This window comes from Lutzomyia longipalpis, chromosome 2 (assembly GCF_024334085.1).
Source record: "Lutzomyia longipalpis isolate SR_M1_2022 chromosome 2, ASM2433408v1".
Classification (NCBI taxonomy): Eukaryota; Metazoa; Arthropoda; class Insecta; order Diptera; family Psychodidae; genus Lutzomyia; species Lutzomyia longipalpis.
In genome coordinates, this window is record NC_074708.1 from 32,799,914 (window position 1) to 32,824,133 (window position 24,220).

The following is a 24,220-nucleotide window of genomic DNA, read 5'->3' on the forward strand; positions in this document are numbered from 1 at the left end:
GAGCTTTTTTTTTACTTAAAGCTTTTTTTCTCTCCATTACATTTTCTCATTTCTTCAATTTACCCACCAAACCCCAAGCTATAGTCTCTCATGGTGGATTCTCCATGAGAAGAATTGTTGTATAGGGATAAAATTGTGGGTTGTCTCTGTACACAGAGATATTAGGGGGTTGTTGCATGTGGAGTGACTTTGCTTTGTGTTTGCAATGTTACGTAGTTTTATTTTAAAAGTATATTTGTAACGAAATTCAAGAAATTTTCTCAACTGTCCAAAGAACAGACTACGGCAGATTTTAGTTGAATTTAATTTTTAAAAAGCTGTGTCTAAAAGAAACACAGCTAAAATTGTAATAAAATTATTTTGCAAAGACTTTTAATAGGTATTTTTTATGATGAATAACATTCAAATCGTTTTTCTTAAATATTTAGTTTTCAATAAATGCTTAGGATCAAATTAAGTTAGGTACTATGTTTGATTTGATGTTCACATAAATAAAAGCTTAGTATCAATATTGTAAAATATTATATTGCGATATTACGAATCCATAGAATTTTTTTAAGATTATTTTTCAATTTTACGAGGTTTAATAATAAAAAGTTTATTTCATTAGATATTTACAATTTTTTTAAGAGTCAACAGATCTGTCTGCATATAGTTTTACGGGGTTATTTTTATATTTTTTTCAAAGAATATTTTTTGTGTAGAATTTTATAGAATGACGATGGGTGAGTAAACATATGACAATAATTAGGCAACTATAACGATGTATTAGATTAGATAGGTTAGTTTGATCGTTATTTCAGTTTTTGAATTCTTTTTATTCAATTCTAGATATATTTCGTTTTTTGAGAAATTATAATTATAATTATATTACGGTTAATTGATTAGCAAGTTATTATCAATCTTTAAGTGGCGCCAAGCTTATTATTTCTAAAAATTAATAAATTGAAATTTTTAGTTTTTATTAATTTCCTTAAAAAAAAATTTAAAAATCATTGAAATTAAAAAAAAATATTAATTTTAAAAAGTTTATTTTCAAAAATTCATTGCTCTTTAATTGACAAATCTTCTACTTAAAAGTAAGTACTAACTGGTTCTAACTCTGTATTGCTCTAAATTTAATCAAGCTGAAAGGGAAACCTTAATTTTTTTCCACATTTTTAGTTTAACAACAGTTCTATTATTTTTTTCTTAATTAAAAGCTATTTGAATCTATCTAATTTAATTGTTATTTAGAAATAATTTTTTTTCAATGAAATCAATTCAAAGCGATTAATTACAATACTTCTCCATTCTGAGGTATTTGAGCGAGTTGTGAAGTATAAAGTTCTTAAGTCCCCCTTTTCTAGGTAATACACACAGCCAGCAAAGACATAATCAAGGAAAATCTCTTGAAATATAGATTACAAAATGCAATTTTCTTATTCTTGTTACAGTTTTTTTTTTCACCCCGGAATGGCTCAGGTGCAATTTCTGCGTAAAATTCTGCGGCAACTCTTTTATGTGACAAATGAGCCTCATCGCGAGGCAATACAATTAATCACCCCTGCAGTCAATATTCGTCCGAAAAAAAATGTGCAATTTGCATTTGAATTGAAAAATTATTATTAAAATTATGTGACACCAAAAGTCTCTTCGCTCTCGCTGAATTTGCATAGACAAATGAAACTGATTGTTGGGCAAATTGTGAGCGAGATATTTGTGTTTTAAGACATAATTCTGCTTCTGTAAATATTTATTTTTCAAACTCATTTGCATATTTATGCAGCTTGATAGTTTTGAGTGATGGAGGGTTGATTCCTTTTTTGGGGGGTTGTCTCATCGTGGTTGCAAAAAGGGCAGGATTGCACAGCAAAGTCCGAATTTAAATTTTATTTCATTTCACTTTGAGGGTGGAGAAATAGTTTTGGGGGGTGGGGGTTAGGTATACAATTAAGGGAGCTTAGCATGTGTTTTCTATTGCAATTTCTATGTTCAGAATTCAAAATTATTAAGTGAGTTGTGTTGCAAATGGGTGGCTCATGTCTCTCTTTCGGAATTAATACCAATCCAAGGAAATTTATTTGAAGGGGTTTTGAGCCTCCTCAATATGGCTTTGAATTCACAATATTGTACCACACTCTCATGTGACACTTCCTGAATTCATTATGAAACCCAACCCTCTCAATTGCCACCCAAAGACTATATTTGAGGGTAATAAAATGTTGGAAAACATCCGCAGAATTGTTACAAGTTGAGTTTGTTGATGATTTTTTTTTGCATTTTGAAACTCTGCTGTGAGACCACCCAGAAGATTTGCACAGATTTCTCTTCTAATTGACCATTGAGCTCTCAAGTTTTATGGGGTCTCTCTCCCTTTTTTTTCCCGAATGGCACAACAAGAAGGAAAACAGCAGGAAAAAAAAGCGAAAAAAAGTCGAAGACATGCTCCTTTTCACAATTTTTTCTATACCCACCACATGGAATCCTCAAAAATTTGGGTTTCACTTCCGAAAATGTGTGCCATTTCGGTGATTTAATACGATTTCTTGTTGGCACAACAAATGCCCATAGCAGAGAGGGGTCCACAAGGAACATTGACAAAAAGATCGTTCCATTCGGACATATTGTTGCTAATGCCTCCACGCAGCCTCATCATACAATTTTGCTACGCTAAGATGAGGGATAGTCGCACATTATGGGCATCACACATAATACTTTTTTTTTCATCTTCGGGTAGGAGAGACATTAAGAATGAGAAAACAACACCAAGAGGCGGGAATTGAATCATTATGACTGGCACTCGACACCCCAGCATCCTTAATGGACCACACACAGAATAACATTTTGTGCTCCAATTCCATGGCTTTTCAGCTATATAGCACATTTTTTTCATCGTCTATGTCTTTAATGAAATGCCCAGAGTTAGGTCACAACACCTCCTGAGAAAGATTCTTTTCTCAAGTCTCGTAAGTTTTTGCAAATAAACAGCTCGTGAGTTCATTTTATGCAGACACGTAGGTGGATGATGACTGCGTGGGCATTCCTAAGCCATTTGGCACTTCATCATTGGCATTACTAATGACAATCTCTATATCTCGTCCCGAGTTCTGATTAAAATGTCTCCGGAGTTAAGAGATGTTCATTCAATTCGATTTTAAAGACTCCTGGTTGTAATCTTTGGAATTAATATTTAAAATTTGCCAAAGGCTTCAAAGGTACAGAGTGTGACATCAAGAACGCAAACCGTGTAAGATGCATCTGAAAAATTAAAAATATTAGAAAATAAGGTTTCTTTTATCGCTTCTTTTCTCATATAATCCTTAAAAACATATAACAATATCAAAACAATATTTTATATAACAAAATGCTGGGAATATATATAATATATAAAATAAATTTTATTCTGAGAAATAATTTTTGAGATAAAAATTACCCAACTTATACAACGTTAAATAATAATTTTTACGTCATTGTCTTAAAATTTAAATTGAAATCTACAATATAAGAAAAATCACAGCTAAAATCCAAAGTATTAAAAAAAAGGATATTTCTAAATTCTTAACAATTTCTTACCGATAACCCCAGTAAATAAATTTTGCCAATAATTTATCAATTATTGAGCTTAAAATTTAGTCAATGTAAATCTGCATAATCGGTCAACTATTGATCAATCAGATTTATTAATTTATATGATTTATAAAGAGGTGCCATCATCGCTGATGATTCCCCAGAATCAATCAGATTGATAAATAATAATTGGTCAGTCAATCCATGATCAATAATTGATTGAGTTAAAACTGACTAAATATTGATTTTCAATATTGATTGATCAACAATTGAGCATAAATTGACCAGCTGATTGATTAAAAAATTATGAACAATAATTGGTCAATCCATGATCAGTAATTGATTGAGGTATAGTTAGGGTGTAGTTGCAGTGTAGGTCCGCATAGATGATCAATTATAGATTAATCAGAATTGACCTGAGATTGACCCATAATTGACCAATGATTGATCAATAGATTGACTGGCTCAATTGATTTGTCAATCATTGATCATTGAATTTTATGATCTGATTGATTCAATCATAATTGAGTTTTTATTGGCTCAATCATTTGTTTACCGCGTAGTATCTGTATTAAAACTCTTTGAATTTAGTGAATGTAAAATTTGCATTAGCACTGCCTCATACTGTGCCAGGTGAAATTTTTTTCCTAGAATAATTACGCGTAACTTTGTAAACTTTCCATACAATTTTACTTCAATGGGCATATTCATTTCACATGCATTGTGGTTTCCTATTCATCCACCATACATTTGGGTTTTGTCCAAATTTTGTGTTAGCACGCCCCATTTTTAGGGGCCTTAAACGGTGTGGACACTGTCAATGTGCACACCTTTGCGGTTCATCCTCTTCCCGGCATTTTATTGCCTTTATATGAGAAGAGACACAACGTATTGAAGAAGAAGAAAAAAAAAGGAACAGCGAGTTCCTTTTGTGTGATGCTATCAAAGAAGAAGGACCTTGTTTACACACACAGTGTGTGTTGGCTTAAAAAGGAATTCAACGACGATACCAACTGTGGAGACACCAAAATATTTTGAAATATATCCCGCGTGGTCTGGATTTTTTTTTGGGTATACGCAGGAGGGCAGCAAAAAAGGGGGATGAGCCGGCGAAATGGAATTTTTCTCGAGAGACACCTTCGATGGTGCCAAGCTGAGAGGTGACTTATGTGTTGGTACTCCTTAGCTACTGGCCATTTAACGTGCGCCACAAGCAATTTGTAATCTTGATTGATCACCAAATGGTTTAATCCTTATTTCAAGAATTTTTCTACAATACGTCCATTCTTGGGGCACTTGAAGGTATATCATTGAATTGTACCATTTGAGACGCACCATGAGAAGCACTTTGCTTTCGTTTCCAACGCATGAAATTCCACCATTTTTTCGCCCCATGATAATTAATGATGAAATTGACGTGGAATTCAATATTTTTGTCCCTTTGCATGATGTATTGGCTTATCTCTTTACTATCATTTATATTGCTCAGCTTTTTCATACACAACTTACATGCCTTTTATTTATGAATTATGGAGCATAAAGTGGGGGTGGATAATTCTTGCAAGAAGTTACCACAGAGGGTGGTCTTGCAAAAAAAGAAAATCAAGGTGAGTTGTAAAAAAGGAAAGCATTGAGCAGAGTAAAGCAGAAAATGTCATCTTCCATTTAGATTTCTGCACTAAATCCCCCAGCGCGTCCTTTCAAATTTGCCGACCGAATCATATTTTCTCCTCAACAATAATCGAATCCCATGGCAAAAAGGGATGCGCCCATCCTTACCCTTTTTGTTTAGTTGTTGTTGTTGGTGGTACAAACTTGCTTGGACATTTGCCACTGCAAATAATCTCAGGGTGAGATATGAAATTTATCATTTGATATAAATTGCAAAGTGGTTTTTTCCGCCATCGCCTGGACCACCACACAGCCACCCCCAGGACAGTGAGGGGAGGAAAAACTCCATGCGAGATTTGTGGGTGGCCACCACCACACATGAGAAGTGGAAAAGCGATATCACGAAATTTATTCCATTTGCTGGGGCAAAACTGCTGCTACGGAGGGCGGATGGATAAACTGCTGGTCATCGGTTTGCGGTGTAAGAGCAGAAATCTTATTGCTGTCGTTATTGAAGTGGACATTTGAATAGAAATGGGCGAATTATGCCAAGTTTTTGCCATCACAAATGATACTCTGTTTGCATATTGTGGCTCCTAAATTTCAAATGGGGATAAATTTCCAAGCAAAAGTGAGGGTTTCTTTAGCTCTATCAAGGGGTGTGTGTCTGTCCCTGATTCCATCCCCGGAAGCTTGGGGTGACGGACTGATAAATTGATCTTCTGTGACTTTTTCATTTTTTCAACAAAGCAATATTTTTTTCCTGTTTGCTTCTTTGAAAGAAATAGAAGTAAAACTTATTACAATAAATGTTTCTTTATGCTCTTGAAGAAATTCTTCCGAAATGTCTTTTCTTGCAACAATAATTTCCAAGTTTTCTTGTAAAATTAAAATCCGTTTTAAGCGTTTTAGGAGGTCCATAACGGATGTAGAAAATATTGCGTTTTAATTTCTTTCAGTTTATTGTTAAGGAACGATGGCCTCACCCGTTGAAACCATTAATTTTATCATTCCTAAACTTTAATGGATAAATAAAAAATCAAATTAAACGACGAAAATCGGTTTTAAGTAGGTTAATTGAGTTATTTGATCAAACGGTTTATTTTCAGTTTAAATCGGTTTCCATCGATTAAGCTAATAACCGATTTAACTACTTAATCGATTAATCGAATAGAAGAACCAAACCCTTTGAATAATGATGAAAATTCGAAAAATTCATTGTTGTGAATTATATACGGAAAAACGCTCAGAAAATTACGAATGAAAAATGCAACGTTTTCATTTTTTCCAAAAACGTTTAGAATAATTCTTTATCAAACTCTCCGACATAACATTTAATACAATCTAATAGTAAAAATTAAATTCGCCTCAAGAATACGTAAATAAGTCGGTATAATTTATCCGGTTTGGACCATCTAAAAACGATTTATTCCTTTTTCAATTAATTTTAAAATTCAACCAACCTGCTCTTTGCGATTTTGCAAAAGCTCTTTGTAGGAATGTACTCAAATTGTACAAATGTGTTCTCAATATAGGTATGCAAGAAGTTATGTATTTGAATGAATGAAATATTGCATTTTAAATATGAGAAATCTAAACCACCCCCACACCCTGAGGGCACCATTCGTGTACCCATTGTGTATCGCATGGCACCGCAAAATGTATCATGGAATCTCTCCGGGGCTCTCAAGGTGCTCTTTCGCGCGCGCACACACGCGGAGATGAGATCCTAGAACAGGAAAAACACCTTTCTTCTTTGCAATACATCTCTTCGGGATGGCCATACCTCTAACCCTGTGAGCGGTGTTTAAAGTTGCGTAAATCATCTGAGAAATTAATATGTGCGATAACATGTTTTCCTATGCAGCGGGCAGTCACACGAATATCTGGTTCGCTCCCATGTACGCCGTGCGGCAAAAAAGCTCGTTTGTTGGCCAGAAAATAAGGCTTCGATCTAAGCCATTTGGGCCGTGGGCTCGATGCGGATGCAATCGGCACAATTCAAAGGAGCGCGAACACTTCTTCTGCGGATCTTGATAAGAGTTGAAAGGTGGCTGCAAACGGAAATAAATATTGTGTGATGCAAAAATTCGTTGCGAAAGAGGCGGACCACATAGAAGAACATCTATACACAACGTTGCGCTCCACACGTTTTGCCAGCAAACACCATCTACTCCACCTCCTCCACGGAGAAGTTGCTGATCTGATTACGAGTGGTGCAAATTATTCTGATGGAGCACTCTTCGTCTCAAAAGTATCACTCTGGGGGAATTTGTTCGGCATAGAGGAAAAAAGGTTTGCGCTGCACAGAGACAAGCCAAAAAGGTTTGCAATTTTGTGATTTATGCTCGTGCTACGAAGCTTTAACCCCCCTTTACCTGCTGTAAAAAGTGAAAAGTCTTCACAGATATTTTTAATATCAGCTTTTTATTACATCAAAATTTTATATGAAAATTAACAAGGAAAATTTCACAGACAACTATGACTTTTAAATACACAACAAAAAGCTCATGGAAGAAAAGCAATAAAAGATAGTATTAAAGATAATCCTAAATGATGCTAGAGTAATTTATTTGCGCTTCAGTTGATGAAGATCGAACTTGTAGAACCCGAGATATGACATTCCAACTTTGGAAGTGTATATCTCGAGAACGGATCCACAGATTTTCTTCATTTTTTGGCATGGTGATAGATAATATAGTCAGCTACAACATATCAAAAAATGAAAAAAATTATGTCGCCGTTTTCGATATATTCATCGTAAACTTATCGAAAATTTTGTTTTTGATTTTAGGTGGGAAAATCTCCCGTGGAGCACTTGGAGCAATACCCAAAGGATTTTCATGGAGGTTCGATTGCTCCTCCTGGTGAAAAATCATCAGCCTCGGAGCCTCGGGGGGCTGAGGTTGCCCCAATTGATGTTCCGTGGGTGGATTGCTCTGAGGTTCCCTGTGGCAAAATCTCATGTGGAGTACCTGGAGCAATAGCAGAAGGACTTCCATGGGGTTCGATTGCCCCTTCTGGTGAAAAATCATCAGCCGTTGAGCCTGGGGGGACTGAGGTTGCCCCATATAAGGTGTACCGTAAGGGTTCGCCATTTTGAATGCGACCACGTGGATCGTACATCCTGTTGCCATAGATTTGCTAAAATGTAGTGCATAAAACCATAAATAGAACAATATACATAGATTACAAGAAAACTAAGATATTTATACTTACCAAAAAAAATCAGTAAACTGAAACATATCTGAGCCTTTTTTTCATAGATTATAACAAAATGATGTTTGCTACCAAACGTCAGTCGAAGCGCGTCTGACGACATTAAGTTGTCCCAAAGTGGGCCTAATTCAGCGACCAAGAAACCCTTGAAATCTTTGAATTTTGTACTGAAATTTCAAGCGAATTTAAAGGGTTTCTTTGTCGCTGAATAAGGCCCATTGTTTCATTTTTTTCTCTTTTTTTCATGAATTTTAATATTATTTTTTTTGTCAAAATTTTCTGGTTTTTTCTTTATTAATTTTGCATCATTTCTCATAGAATCACTTGCTAACAAAAGCTGTGAATTTTTTAAATTCTCAAATTAACAATAAAAGAGCATAGTTCTCTCCCCCAGAAAAATATGCTTGCGAATGGATTTCACCAAAAAAGTGTGAAATTTAATTAAGTTGAAGAAGTGTAGCCATGCAGATGTATATATTCACGCTAATGAAGGCACCATGATTGAGTGTCCGCAGAGGGTTAAATCGTCGTGTCAGCGGACTATCACAGCCACATATATGTGTTGTGTAGCCCGTAGCCGTCAAAGGGACGCGCGAGGGCTCCTATATATAATACATATATCCATTGGGTCTCGGGGGCTAATTAATTTTAATGTCCCCCATCTGAGAGGGGGCATAAAGTGAACGGCTGGCGCGTAATTTTCCTCACTTTGTCTTCTCGCACTCTTTTGCGCGCAAACCCTCCCCCTGCCACCCGCCTCACCACCCCACCTGTCATACGGTGAGCTGATTCCGCGTGTTTGTCGGTCCTTTTTGCTCGCCTTTCATCATTTAACCACTCGGCGGTGCATTTTGGATGCATTTTGCACCGCAATTCCTTCTCATTGCCAACGACCGACCGCTTTGTCGGCAACCGATCGACACGCCCCCTCCAATCTGCGCGCGTTCTAATTCATCCCGATCGCCGCTCCATCGCGAGCTTTTGCCATCGTGGCGGTTACAACAATTGAAACGTATGAATTAAATGGAGATCACGTGGGAACGATCGGGATCATCCCGGCTGGGATCACACTTTCGCCCGCTCTTTGTGATACCTATTAAGAATGCTAATTAAACATCTAACTCCCCCCCTCCCGCCTTCCTCTTCCTTCATGCCCGCTAAAATATCGAGAGGTTGAATGATAAATCCCCCTAATTGATCATACATATTCGCCTTAATGCACGAAATAACAATAATTTTCCCGCTCTCTCGCCACCCTTTGTTGCGCGGTCCTCTCATGGAGAGAGAGACCCCACCATGCCCGGCTGTCCATTGCACGGCGATTTTGCAGAGCAGCCGTGAAATGATTATACGCAAATTGCAATAAAATGAAGGTGAAATCCCATGAAAGGAAGAATTCGGCGAGGAGGCCCCATCGCCATTCTCTGCGCTCCCAACGCAAGAGCAACACCAGAAGGTAATTAGCTGCTGGCGATGAAGTCGCCTATTAACGCGCCCTGATTACAGGTCGGCGTGCCTTTGCTTCACACCTTCATCGCGCCGCGGTCAAATCGTTTTGCAGAGCGGATGCTCAGCATCCAATTTGCGAATGTGGTGCGAAAAGAGAGAATATCAATGCAAAAAGGGAATTCGATAGAGCAGCGAACCACATCCAGCTAAATTATGTAAAGAAAAATCATGCATTGATGACATTATTGTGACAAATGGAGCATCATTGTGCATAAACCTCCCATGAGACTTTCACTTCTTCTCACAAAGATTGGGAGGCAGTTTGGGGAGTGTTTTGCTGAGGAATCTTTTGCAATATGTATTGAGAGGAAGCCTTAAAAGGGAATTTATTTCATTATAATAATTACTATTATTTTACCTTTTTTAATGAAATGAAAGGAAAATTTAACCAAATACGTTTATTTAACCTACATATTAAACCTGGGTTATAATTCATGTGAATTAAAATATGAAAATTACAGTTGGACCCTGCAGTGAAGCCTTAACTTCGTTAATGGAAATATTGAATAAAAAAAAGTCTATGGCGTTCTTTTAATTTTAAATTGTTAAACAAAGTCTAAAAAAAAATATACAAAAGCTAAGAAAATTGTTTTTTTTCTTCATGTTTTTATTTTAATTAAAGGAAAACTTACCATCTAGGTGTGCTTCAGAATTCTCAATCTCTAAGATGAAGTCGTTAACTTCATTTTGGAGACCTTTGATCTCGTAGGTGATTTTCCTCAGCCACCATAAACTCCTAACGAGATGATTCCCTGATTGTGTGTGCGGCAGTTTTTTTCTTCTTGCACTTTTACTGCGTTCCACCACATTTCTCGTGGAAAATATGGAAAACCGGGAGTTTCGCGGCCGTCCGCAACACCAAATTAATCCTTGTCGCGCGAGGATCACACGCAAGCACAGCACTCAACTCGGCGAAAATCACGTGGAAAAAGCCGTCTCATTGACGCCCGAGAGACAACACACCATACGAGATCTTCAGCGACCAAGAAATCCTTGATATTGCTAAAATTTCAGAAGAAATTCTTGTTTCAAGGATTTCTTGGTTGCTGAATAGGGTCGATTCTTTGAAGTATCGACGTGCCATTTTCCCTTTTTAATTTTTCCTCATTACTCTTTGACTGTTAGCAATTGAAGTGATTTTATGCATCAGACATATCATGTTAGTTGTAACATTCAGAGAAAATCTTAAAAATATGTAAGTATTTAAAAAAAAACTGTAAAATAGAAGAAAAGTCTTTGAGAATTTCTTGAATTAGAAAATAAAATTATTTCACGCGTTTCGGAATAAATTAACTCAACTTTATAGTCTTTAGCAATCTTGGAAGGTTCGCAAAATCATAACAAAGAAAGTCCTTTTATTAATAAAAATATATTCAGATCAATTTTAAGAAAAACTGGAAATTTATTTAATTTGTTTTAAATCATTTAAAAAAAAATTAGAGTAGTATAAGGCACAAGTATTTTCTTTGAAATTATAAAAAGATTTTTATTTTTGTTCATATATATTTTTTAAAATAAAAATGTTTTCTCAATTAAATGAAAAATTCATGAAATTAATCCATGAATTAAATAAATGTAAGCTACAGAAAAATTATTTAACTAAAAAATGTTTTCCTAACTAACTGCTTATTTTCAACTGGCCCTCACCATATAAAGCATCCCAAGAGCCCCCTACTGCTTCTAGGATACATTAAAAATTTTTAAGACATGATTTTAAAAATTAATTTTTTATGAAAATGAAATAAAGAGATTTTTATAATTTTAATATTTATTTTTACGTAATCTCTTACAATCAAACTATTTCTAACAGTGTTCAGAATGTACCTTGCAGATCAAAGCATTATTATTGTAGATATCTCTCAGCCTATCGCTTCGAGTTTCTCTTGATTGCTGGCGTGCTGGAGGTGTTTTAGGCTCACTCACGCGTGATCTATGACAAATCCATGTAATGAAGGATTATGGAGACCCTCGGGTGGGGTCTTGCTTGACTTGTGTGTACGCACTTTTCATAGGAGAAATTTAGTGCAGCGAGATGGCGACTGTGTGATAGTGGCCTCAACTTATTTTGCCTCCGGGGATTCACGCAGAGTGGGCAGAAGGTATATATGCTGGGGAGGGAGCCAGGGCACGCGAGGGGGGAAGGTTGACCGTGACAAGGTATCTTGCGATGAGATTCTCTGATCCAGCAGTGGACAGACAGTAGCTCTGGATTAGCGGTTCTTCCGTGGCCCATGATTTGCCTCACCTGGAGATCACTATCGCGCGATCTACTCCCATTATATATAATACGAAGGAGACCCAGGTGAGCTCTTTCTCTCAACTATGGGGGGGTACCGCGGCGTGATTTCGATCTCCAACTCTGCCCATATTAATCTCCATGCGCGGTAAGAGTAATGCTTGTATAAAATAAAGAGATAAATCTCACCATCGACTGCTGGATTAAAATCCACGGCGAGATCCCATAGAGTTTGCATAATGACCATGAGGTCGCGATGAGCGCAGGAAATTTGCAAAGAAAAACGGGAATAAGAGTTGGAAAATAAAGAATTGCAGCGTGTAGGGTATTATTTTATAATTTGCAACTTCTCTCCATTCTTGGTGCGCACAACTTGGGTGTTTTATTTTTTTTCCATTGCAATATTTTCTCTCCATTTCCTCTAATTTTGCCCATTCACACACACTCCATTGCAATTATGGCAGCAATTCTGCCAGTCAATGAATGAAATCCGAACAAAAAATTATCTCCTCTATTGAATGTGCCGATGAATTGACTCTTCTCCCTATGTACATAGCACATGCTGCCACACCGTGATCCTCTGTCCCATCTGAATGGTCTTGGGGGGAATCACAGGAAAGAACCTCTCCGACAATTTGAGTGAAAAAAGTGAGTAAATCGCAATTAAAGTGGCTACACAATGCGTTGATAATGTTCGCAATTTAATTTGCATTATGATAAGTTGCAGAAAACATGCAATGTCAACACCTGTTTCAGTTTTCTTTTTTATGTAATCTTTTTTTTATAACTAACACGGAATGTTAAATTATAGATATTTATCTACCTGAAAAAAAAAAGCTTTAGATTTTTAAGAAATATTTTAGGTTTTTTTTTTTGAGGAAAATTGTGAAAAGTGCATAAGAATTATATATAATAGAAGTTAGATATGTAGGTACTATACATAATTTCCGTTAGATGAAAATAAAATATAAATTTAAGTACAGGGTGGCCAAGAAATTAGGGCATGATTTTAACCGCGAATAACTTTTTATTGGATTAAGATATCTGAAAACTTCTGCCACCAAAAGATGCGTAAACTCAAAAAGTTTTATTTGCTTTTTATTTCAAGTCGATATATTAAAAATTGGAGCCGCTAGAGCAAAAAATGTAAAAGTTACCATTTGTATGGAAAACAATGAAATATTCTGGATTTCATGTCTGTTGATTTTCTCAAAATCCATTAAAATGATCCAAAGATCATTAAACAATTGAATATTTGACTAAATTTGAATTAAAGAAGCCTTTCCTGACTTTATGGACCAAATATTCAAACATTTTAAGAATATTTTTGAGTTAAAGCAGATATTGTCATCATGGGCAATTCAGCGTTAATTTGACATGAAAAGCAGTATATTTTTCATCGATAAAACGCTTCTTTTCACGTTTTTTGCTCTAGCAGCTCCAATTTTTAAGATATCGACTTGAAATAAAAAGCAAATAAAACTTTTTGAGTTTGTTGCTAGAGGCTTCCGGTGTTCGTCAGAGGAAAATTCCCGCTCACCCAAGGAAAAGCAGCAATTTTGAGTTTCCTCGTATTTTGGCGGCAGAAGTTTTCAGATATCTCACTTACTTACTTACTTAACCGGCGCTACAGCTGGTCTTCAGCCTTGGCCTGATCAAGGATCCTCCTCCATCTGTCCCTATCCCGCGCCACTGTCCGCCAGTTCGGCACCCCTATTGACTTGGCGTCCTGGTCCACGCCGTCGATCCATCTGAGGCTGGGCCTTCCTCGTCGCCTCGTGCCATAGACTCTACCCCAGAGGACTTTCCGAGCTGGGTCGTCTTCATCCATACGTGCTAGATGACCAGCCCACCGCAGTCTATTAAGGCGTATTTGCTTGACGACATTTACCTCTCGGTAGCGCTCGTACACCTCATGGTTGTTTCAGATATCTCAATCCAATCAAAAGTTATTCGCGGTTAAAATCATGCCCTAATTTCTTGGCCACCCTGTATTTAGTTAAATTGAAATGTAATTTATTTTTTAGATCTAAAATTCGTATGATCATTGTGAACTTTCGGGGATATCGTCTATCTAAAAAAGATGACTTTTCTTTCAAGTTTTTTGATAGCAAAATACTATGTATATATACATATATAGTCGTTTCATTCTTTTTAATTTGAATTAAAACAATACGTAAAGACTTTTTTTAATCATCACGAAATTTTATTTAAAAATTGTTTAAGAAAGTCAGTTCTCAACCGAAGTTCTTCATTCACGTAAAACGATCTAAAACGCTTCTATTAATCGAATCTTTTCGATTTTGACTTTCGTATAAAATAATACGTTTTTTGCATATTTATGCAAGTAAATCTATGTTAAGAATTCAAAAATTCTGTCACACAAGTACAAGATTCGGAATCAAGAAGTACTTCCTACGATAATATTATCGTGAATAAGATTAAAAAGAATTATAAGTTTTGGTTAAAATCGTTAAAATAAACTTTCCCTCCAACCCTTTCGTCAGCAAAAAAAAAACAGCTAATAAGAGTAAAAATTAACATATAAATGTATTTAATATTTAAAATAAATTCCATTAATGAAAATTAACAGTCAGTGTGAAGAACTTTTTTTTCTTTCCCTCAAAAAATCCCCTCAATTTAGCTTTTCGTGCTGAGCATTTTTTTGCACACAAATTGCTGAATTTTTTAAAGGAAGATCTGCACGGGGTAATTTGCTTGTGTGGATGCCAAGGTGAGCCATTTAATGGTGCTAAAGAGTGAATTTTCGGCGTGGTGATTACTCACAATGGATGGTTAAAAGCGTGATTCACATTGAAGATGCAATCCTTCACGCCACTCACTTGGCAATTAGTCATGTTTTTGGGGACCATTTAGGCAGGCACAGAGTGAGCCCCCTAATCGTGCGGCGATGCAACCGAAGGTATTCTCAACCAAAAATAAATGCGCGCTCATTTGTTCACAAGTCAAAATACACCGCGTGATAATATTTAGGGAATTACGGATAACAATGGGAAAGATTCTTATACCAAATGGGCCCTTTCTCTTCCACCTTGTCACAGATTATTGACCATTTTTTATTGTTATACATTTAATAAGAATATCGTAGAAATTATCTCAAATTTCCAAAAGGAAGGCGAGAGAGAGAGATTGATTTCAAATGGAGGACTCTTGTGGTGCGCATTTTCAGGATGAAAGTTTAGCTGCCGCATATGAAAGAATGGAGAGCGTGAAGAACTCCCGCGGAGTATTTGAGAATCTTGAAATTTATCCGTGACCATTGAGCCTCATTTTACCCCTGAATTTAATCATAAAGTCTTATTTGATAAATCAGTTTATAGTCTGCAGTAGTTATTCAAGTTATAGAACAAATAATATTGAGTGGAATTCAAAGAAAATTCAAATCTTCAAGATTCCATTCCACGTCATTGTCTCCACGTGGGCTAAATATTTGAGAAATAGTTGATTTTGCTTACTGGGTAACGGCTGTTTGTGTCTCAGATAAGGTGTCTCAGCTACAGAGCTTTTATCAACAGACTGCTGCAAAAGAACTGGAACACTTTGAGAAAATCGAAGAATTTGAAAAAAGGAGAAAATCAATAAAAGAAAATTTTCTATCCCATTATTTATTTACAAAACAATTTGTAGGTATAATGACTTTTCCATCTAATTAGTAAATTTAGCTAAATTGTGCATTTTATGTTATTTTCTTTTTTTTTTCATTAAGTACAAACCCATACAGAGGAGTATTACAAAAGAATCTCAATTTTTTTCATTCTATACAGGTAGGTAGGAAATAAGAATTTATTTTTTACACATATTTAGAATTATTTTTTTATCTAAAGCACAAACATTGCTGAAGGCTCACACGTTTTTTTTCTCTTAAAAGCTAAAACCTATAAACAAATATTTTTATTTTATCTCATTAATGTTAATTGCACTTTTTCACGATTTTTTTGTTCTTTACAATGTAATTCCCTTAGAAACTAACACACCCATAGTGTTTACACTTGATTCTGTGCTGCATTAATATTGTTACCCATTTGGGCAGCCGGTGCTGGAGCTTCGGCAACTTGGGAGCTATTTTCCGCTTCGGATTCACGCATTGAGCCCGAATCTTCGGATTTGTCACCAACGAGGGCTCGGTACTTCTTCGAAATGGCCTCCCAGTCAGCCACATTCTCAATACGATTCTGATTCATCTGACTGAAGCTCACTTGTGATCCAAGAGGTGACGATAGGTGCACAACAGACAAAGCCACCGAGTCTAAATTGCAAGGGAAGAAAAATTAAATTTTTCGAAAAAACCAAAAGAAAAGCTAAAAAAAAATAAAAGAAAAAATTAATTTGATAAATCTATCTACGAAGCTGCCCCAAATTATCTACAATTTCTTCGGTTTTTATCATTAGAAACTTAATAATAAAAATGTTGTGGTTTGTAACCAATATAGAAAAGCTCATGCGCTTGATATCGAACCTTTTGGAGCCACCTGACCTTTCTTTACTTTCGACAACCACTTGGCACCAGCCTTCGATCGTGGACTCGCCTGGCGCATTTGGCCCATGATCTGCACGAGACTTGGTCGCTTTCTCTTTGTCATTCTTGCCTGGAAATTTGAATTAAAAGTTTTTTAGTTAATTAGTCGTTTTTGTATAGGATGTTTAGCTTGACTTGAGCTTTTAATTTAATTTATTAATAATTTTATTGCCTTAATTAGTTTGATTTTAGCAAGAATATACTTAAAATATTTAGTATTCCTGATATTTGAGAAACAATTTGCGAATTATTCTCTTTATCATTTTTTAACGAAATTTACGGAATATTCAGAAAATTCTCTTGACATTTGCTAAAATTAAGTTTATTCAAAATAATAATATTCCATATTTATGTTGACTCAGGGGGTCATTAGATCCAATTAGGGTGAGGTGGGATAATTAAAAAAAAATGTTAACTCAGGATACGGCAAAAACTTTCGTTAATTTTTCAATTTTTTAAAAATTATTTTAAGAAATTTAAAATATTCTTCAATATTATAAATATTCGGAATCAACTCGAATATTTAGTAGGTAGGATTTAAAAAAGAAATATACGATATTCTCAAAGTTTTATAAATGTGTTTTTTTTTCTACTATTTAAAAAATATCTATGTAAAATATTTATAATATTTAGAGAAAATTTCGGCTCAAATTAAAAAATATTCTCAAAATATTTGCGAATATTGCGAATAGTTAATTATTTTTAAAGTTTTTATTCCGAATATAAGGAATATTCACATAATTTTCAAGTAGGTACCTATTCCTATTCCGTAAAAGTTTCTGATACTCGTGATATTCATTTAATAGCGTGACAAATATTCTGAATATTCTCTATGTTTATTCGGAATACTACAAATATTTGCATAATATTACATAATTAGAATATTTTCAACATACGTAATTCTTGATACAGTCGTGATCGTGCAGTAGGACCGTCGTCAAAAAAACTTCTCCGCGGTAAAACGGCTTCAAAATGAGGAATTTTGTCTTCGTAGTAGGACAATTGGTATCCTACCTTTCCAATAGTACTAATTGTCCCACTGTGAAGGCGAAATTCCTCATTCTGCAGCCTTTTTACCGCGGAGAACTTTTTTTGACGACGGTCCTACTGCACGATCACGACTGTATTGTATAATAATTGAAAAAACATATTTCGAATGTTTTGAGAATATTTCGACTCTAAAGATTACGAATATTCGTATAAAGCTTTTAAGATTTTCTCCTAATATTTCGCATTATTTACGAATTTTAAGATTATTCAGAGAATAAAGAATATCGAGGGCTGCATTGTAAAACCGGCTAAGTCGGTTCGGAGCTCACACCGACTTAGCCGGTTTTACAATGCAGCCCTCGATATTCAAAAAATATTGAATTATTTCCTGATATTCGTAATACTTACTACTGTGACGAATATTCAGAACATTCTCTAAATACTGACGAATATCAAGAGTATTCCGAATATTCAGAGTATTCCGAATATTAAAAAAAATATGCATTAGAATGATCTTAAAATATTTATATTTCTTTTTTTAGAAACTTATCTTATCATTCGCGATATTCCTAATATTGAACTTAATAATAAAATAATAATAGGTACCTTAATTTGTTCCACAATCCACATGAACCACGTGGTGATGAGATTCAGAGGTGAGGGAGCTGTTGTTGTTCTGTGCATATTCCTTATAAGTTTGGAGAGACCAAACTTCCATTCAATGTCTGATTGGGCCTAAAAAAGAGAAATTTTCGTTACAAAAAAAAATTTAAAAAAAAAGTAATTGAAGGTTTCAAAGAATTCTTCATCAAGTGATATGTAGAGCTCCTCATCATGTTGCTGCCGAAAATAAAAGAAAAACGGCTTCGCCTGTATATTCAAATACCTGAATCCTCTGGTATGTGTCAGACATCATAGCAATGAGGAGATTGATTAGGACAACCACCGACACCAACATATAAATTCCAAAAACAATCTTGAACAGATATTCGGTCCAATAGGGTTGCGTCTTGACCGTATTCGGTGGGATACGATCAACTTGTGTCTGATCCGTGGTCGTTTGGCCGAACACGGCAAAGAATAGGAGTTCAAACGACAGGATGGGATTCATGCGAACTGGAATGATAAGAAGATGCCGAGGGGGTGGCTATCAGCATTAATTACCTGAATACGTTGATAAGTGTCCGACATCATAGCAATTAGGAGGTTAATCAATACAACTACCGAGACCAGCAAATAAACGCCAAAAACGAGCTTAAACAGATTCTCAGTCCACTCTGGACGGGCATCGCGCATTGGGTTGATGTCATCGGGTGTTGTTTGGCCGAAAACGGCGAAAAAGAGACGCTCAAACGCCACCCACGGTGTCATTTTTTCTAAAGAAATTCTTCATTAGTTTAATCACATTTTGCAGCCTCTCTCAGGATTCTTCTCCATGTTTTTTTTTTAGCTGTGATTCATCATGATGCGATGATTTTTTGGTTCAAAATGCGCTATTCAGGCAATGCAGCTAAAGAAATATTTTTCTCTTGCACTCTGTGCCAAAAAAGGACATTCACAATACACCTGTGATCTGCATTAAAAATCTTTTTTCATTTCTTTTTTTTTAGCATTCCTCAGCAGCAACAGCAAACAGCCTCTAAAACAAAACTTAGGTAGACACACAAAAATCGAGCATTTTTTCCACTCTCAAATAAATCAACATTATCAACAAATAAAGAGCAATTTAAACATCAATCAAGTCAATATGGAGAAAAGCATTCGGCAGGAAAATTCATTTCTCAAAATAAAGAGACACACAATAAATAATTAATAAATTGAGATCACAGGGTGGTAACATTGAAGCGTTAGCATTTTCATGTTAATTTATTTCTTTTTCTTTTCTCTATGCCAATCCTGTGAAACACCAACATGCGTCAAATGCAACAAACTTAGATGTTAAACAGTCTTGCAAATTGAGGGATTTTTTTTGGGTTTGTTTAAAACACGTACCAAGTTCTCGCTAGAACGAGTATAACAGATACAAAGGTCTGGTGTGGCTGGATTTATTAAACATTCACATGGCTGGGCGTTCTTCACAGCAGCACGGCGGTGAATTTAGCACACTGACTTATGAGGCTTTTATATGATTTTAAATTATACAATATCAGAGAGAACGATAAGTTGAATGCAGCGATCATCTTCTCTATCAACTAAAAACAAAGGTGGAAATTATAAAATTAAAAATTAACAGAAGACAAGAAATTATACTAAATTGGGTAGACATGCTCACACAATTAAAGCGGAAAATTACATTTTATGAGGTTAACCTGATATAACAGTGGAGGCGCCTAGTTGAATTGATTGTTATATAAAAACGAAAAGACTTTGTTTGAAAATGCCTAAGTATGATTTTGTTAAAGAAATTTAAGAAAATTGTAAAATTCATATATTTTTTGGAAAAATTTTAAAAGTTTTTTCAAAATAAATTTGAAAAAGAACTCTCTTTGTTGTAATAAAAACCTGTCTATTATAGATTGTTTAATGTATTTATTTTTCATATTTTAATTAAAAATTATTGTTTTGTCATAAGAAAATATTTTCTTAGAGCCATGGGGAGTGAGGTGGGGATTTCAAAGATTTTTTTACTAAAATAAAACCATTTTTCACTAAAAAAACGGCACTTTTTGGAGATAAGATTCTCTTAGCTGCCTATAAATTTAAGCATTTCAGAATCTATTTAAGAAAATAAAAAATATTATTATTGGTTTAAAATTTTATTGAAAATTCAGTAAGGAAATTTCAAAAAGCAAAAAAAAACTTTAATTGTTAAAATAATCGTAAAACTTTATAAAAATTAAAAAACGTCATAGTGAGAAAGCAAGAGAAACGTCCAATTTAATGAAGATATTCTAACGTTGTGAAAACTGGTAAAACGTTATGAACAAAATTTCAAAGTCAAAAAGAAAACGTTATATGTAAGGAAATTAAAGAAATGTCGAGAGTCAGAAAGGTCAGAAAAGAAAAAAAAAGATTAACATTATTAATAAAAAAAGGACACTAAAAACGGAAAACCAAACCTATGAAAAATTGAAAAACGTAATCGTACTTAGAAAACGATACCTATATGTAAGTGAAACGAAATCAAATGTTACATAAAAAAAACGTCAAAATGCTAGAATCTTACAAACAAATTGTGAAAAGTTGTCAATTTAAATACAATATCCTGTAATTAGTTGGTATACCACAATCGTGGCATACCAAGTATTGTAATCGTCGGAAAAACCAACCACCTCGGATCGGGCTGAAACTTGGTATGAGCACGTTTTGGACATCCCACTTTACGAAAATGGTGGTGGAAAATTTTTGATCCGGCCGTCCGGCCTGCCGGCCCGGACTCCACATTTTGCCTTATAGCTCGAGAACGGTAACAGATAGAGACTTCGGGTTTAAAGTTTTCTATAGAAATATGGGTGTAAATTTTCATTTTTTCGCATTTTCAAAATCCAAAATGGCGGCCGTCCGCCATTTTGAAATACCGTCAACCACTTCCCTTACATCTAGAGCTCTGAAATTTTAGTATGTTGTAGAGCTCAGTGAGATGTTTTCATCAATAAATCATACTTGAAAATCGGTCAAGCGGTTTAGCAAATATGGCGGCCTAAAGCAAAAAGTGTTTTTTCGATATAACTCGAGAACGGCTTGACCGATTTTGACCATCTTGGTATCAAATCAAAGGTTTCGATAAGCCCTACAACTGTTTAGAACATTTCAAGTTCTAAAAATGGCCGCAAGAGGCGCTAAAATCATAAACAAAAATTGCATAACTTTAAGGGGCAATATCTCCGAATCCCCATTAGGCAAATCTTTTAAATTTTGATATGTTGTAACCTGACTCAATATCTTTCATCAGTCCGAAAATGAAGAAAATCTATGTCGCCGTTTAGAAGATATGGCCATTTGAAAAATTCTTGAATTTGAAAAGTTCTAAGAGCCATATCTCTTGAACGGATTATCCGATTGTGCTCAATTTGGTATCAAATTAAAGGTTTTGCAATTCTCAATAACTTTCTGGAACATCAGAAACCTCTAGAGCCATTCCTTTAAGACGAAAAGTGCAAAAAACTGTTTTGGTAGAACAAAAATCCGCAATTTTGTGTTCTGGAGGTGACCTTGAAATGTATCGAAATATATTTCAGATTATAGCTTATTTCAATACCTTTCCAAAACTAGTCAAGAAATTTCTGTATGTGCAATAGAACTTGAGATATAACCATTTTTGTCTTTCGAATTGATGAATTTCATAAAAAAAATCACCGTTGCCTACTAATACTATGTACTTAAAAATTAAATTACAACGCATAGACTGACCCATCCGCGTTGTGGTATACCAACTCTAATAACTGGACGCGTTATGATTGACTTTGATTTGGTATTTTAAATATATATATTTTTTTTAAATTTTTGTATCCTTAAAATTGAAAATAGATTATTTTAATACCCTCTAAAATATATTTCTGACTGCTTCTACAGGTACTTAATACGATATTATTGTAGTATACATATTTTTCTTCTTATTTTTTTTTTTAGAAAAAGAGAACATATAACTAGATGGATGAGATGGATATTAATGATAGATGTCTTATAAGATTTTTAAGCGTTTCATTTTAATGACCACCACTGTATGAAGATGTCTACCCAAAAAATGCTTCCTTTCCTATTTAGAAGGAAAGTCTTTGAGAAAATCAACTTATTTATCAATCATTCAGCATAGACAGTATCACAGAGACAATAAATTATTTAGTTAAACACAAAAAATGCATAAACATTGAGAAATTAGGAGGCATATCAGAGGTATAAAATTTTCATTATAAGAAAAGAATTTTAACATCGAACAGACAGATAGAGATAGATAACAGGCAGCAAACCAGACGGCACTTTTCTAGCTGGATACTTCATCTTATTTTTTTATTGATGATTTAAACAAGACAGAGTGAGTTTTTTTTTTTTTTTTGAAATTTAGCCTTTTTGCCATTCCAGGAGAATGATGCAACACACAGAGCTTTTTTTTTTGCTATGAAGGATTCCCAACTTACTTTCTCTCGCGTGCTTGCGTCGATAGTCCGTGAAATACGAACGATCTTCGCGATATGTTAGCTTTGCCTTTGTTGTTGCTCCTAGAATATCTAATGAACATAGAAAATTTGATTTATTTGAATAGTTAGTTATAGTTTAGAGGAGATAATTAAGTTACAATTAAGATCTGAAAGAGAAGTTTTGCTGGTCGTTGCGTTAGTTTGAATTAGGGATCAAGTTTAAAAGTATTTAGACCTTAAATGAGATCAGGAAAAGGGATAAAATGAGACTCACCATCGCTAAAGTATCCAGCATCCCTAGCTGTTCTAGGCAGTCTTCTGATCTCTGCTGGCGTGAGATTATGGAATGATTGATTGAGTGCCACGATGTGCATTGAGAAGCCAAACACGAAGATTGCCAGCACGGCGAGGAAGCGTGCAAGATCCTGCAGGAGGTTGCCAATGATGATGGCCCACGGTCCAAACAGGTGGTGAAAGGATAAAAAATCCAATATTTGTACACACGCCAGGAGAAAGGAGAGAGCAAAGCACTGATTTCGGCAGTACATTAGCGTCGGCCAGTACGTCTTCTCCACCCAAATCATCCCCGACAGGTGTACCCCAACACCGGCCATCCCGAACAGCAGCACGAGGATCTTAATTGATCCCAGGCCGGATTTATCGCTGGGATTGGTGAGTTCGAACAGCAGAAGACCACTCAGCATCACCAGAAGGCCCCATTCGTACCAATAGGGGGCGAGATTGGGTCGAACGACCGGATAGATAGGAGTTATGCCGACAACCATAAGATGGAGCATGAGGAAGATGTGCGATGTGAGGTACGACATGAACTTTATGATTGGGATCTTGTTGTATTTGTGGCCCAGTGGAAGGGTGAACATTATCCAAACAGGTGGGATGACGATAAAGGCTACAAGGAGGAGCATCATTCGCCATCCTGCCCAGTTGAGGCTCCCTCGCCACAGTTCCTAAAATTTGAATTTGATTCGTTATTTCTGAACTTATCTTTACTTCTGAAATCTGAAGATTAGTCTATGTTCAATTCTAAGCAGGAAGCTTTATTAACGAACTAGTCTGCTCTGAGCTTATTAAAACTGATTGAACTATTCGAGTTTTCTAGAATCTTCAAAACAAAAAAAAACTTCTTAAGAATTCTAACTTCAATGAAGCATAATTAAAACTAAGAGTGTTGCTACAACAACTTACAGGTGAGCTTCCTACATTTACCTATCTTTTACCTGAAGATATCTCTGGACAACAGTATGAGCTATCACTTCCTTCTGTTCATTCTCAATGAGAACATCGAGGAACTCCACATTCCTGCGATCGATGGCAGTTAAAATTTTACCAGCACTATCAGCTCCAGCTGCTAAGGCTAGGAGTTCCGTTGCCATAGCTTCACATTGCTTTCCAGCTGCTATTAAGTCTTTTGCTCTCTCTTTTTCCTACAAAAATACCAAATTTATTAAACAAATTTAAACTAAAAAAAAAATC

The 24,220-nt window shown here is 35.3% G+C and overlaps 2 protein-coding genes across 4 annotated transcripts in view; both read right to left on the reverse strand.

The window, feature by feature from the left end:
* LOC129790123 (WD repeat-containing protein 19) overlaps positions 1–24,220 on the reverse strand; it is an 829,031-nt gene that overhangs the window by 162,620 nt on the left and 642,191 nt on the right. The window lies entirely within an intron of this gene.
* Positions 16,057–24,220, reverse strand: part of LOC129790107 (serine/threonine-protein phosphatase 6 regulatory ankyrin repeat subunit A) — a 31,054-nt gene continuing 22,890 nt past the window's right edge. Inside the window, exons 9-15 of one of the 3 annotated variants that reach the window (XM_055827345.1) lie at positions 23,965–24,171; positions 23,001–23,694; positions 22,727–22,816; positions 18,816–19,027; positions 18,258–18,386; positions 16,602–16,731; positions 16,057–16,391 (exon numbers count right to left, since the gene is read on the reverse strand). In XM_055827345.1, coding sequence (XP_055683320.1) covers positions 16,129–16,391; positions 16,602–16,731; positions 18,258–18,386; positions 18,816–19,027; positions 22,727–22,816; positions 23,001–23,694; positions 23,965–24,171 — 1,725 coding nt within the window. In that variant the 3' untranslated portion in view covers positions 16,057–16,128. Of the gene's footprint in view, positions 16,392–16,601; positions 16,732–18,257; positions 18,387–18,537; positions 18,768–18,815; positions 19,028–22,726; positions 22,817–23,000; positions 23,695–23,964; positions 24,172–24,220 lie in introns of all 3 variants that reach the window. The other 2 variants (XM_055827348.1, XM_055827347.1) reach the window with 2 other exon arrangements.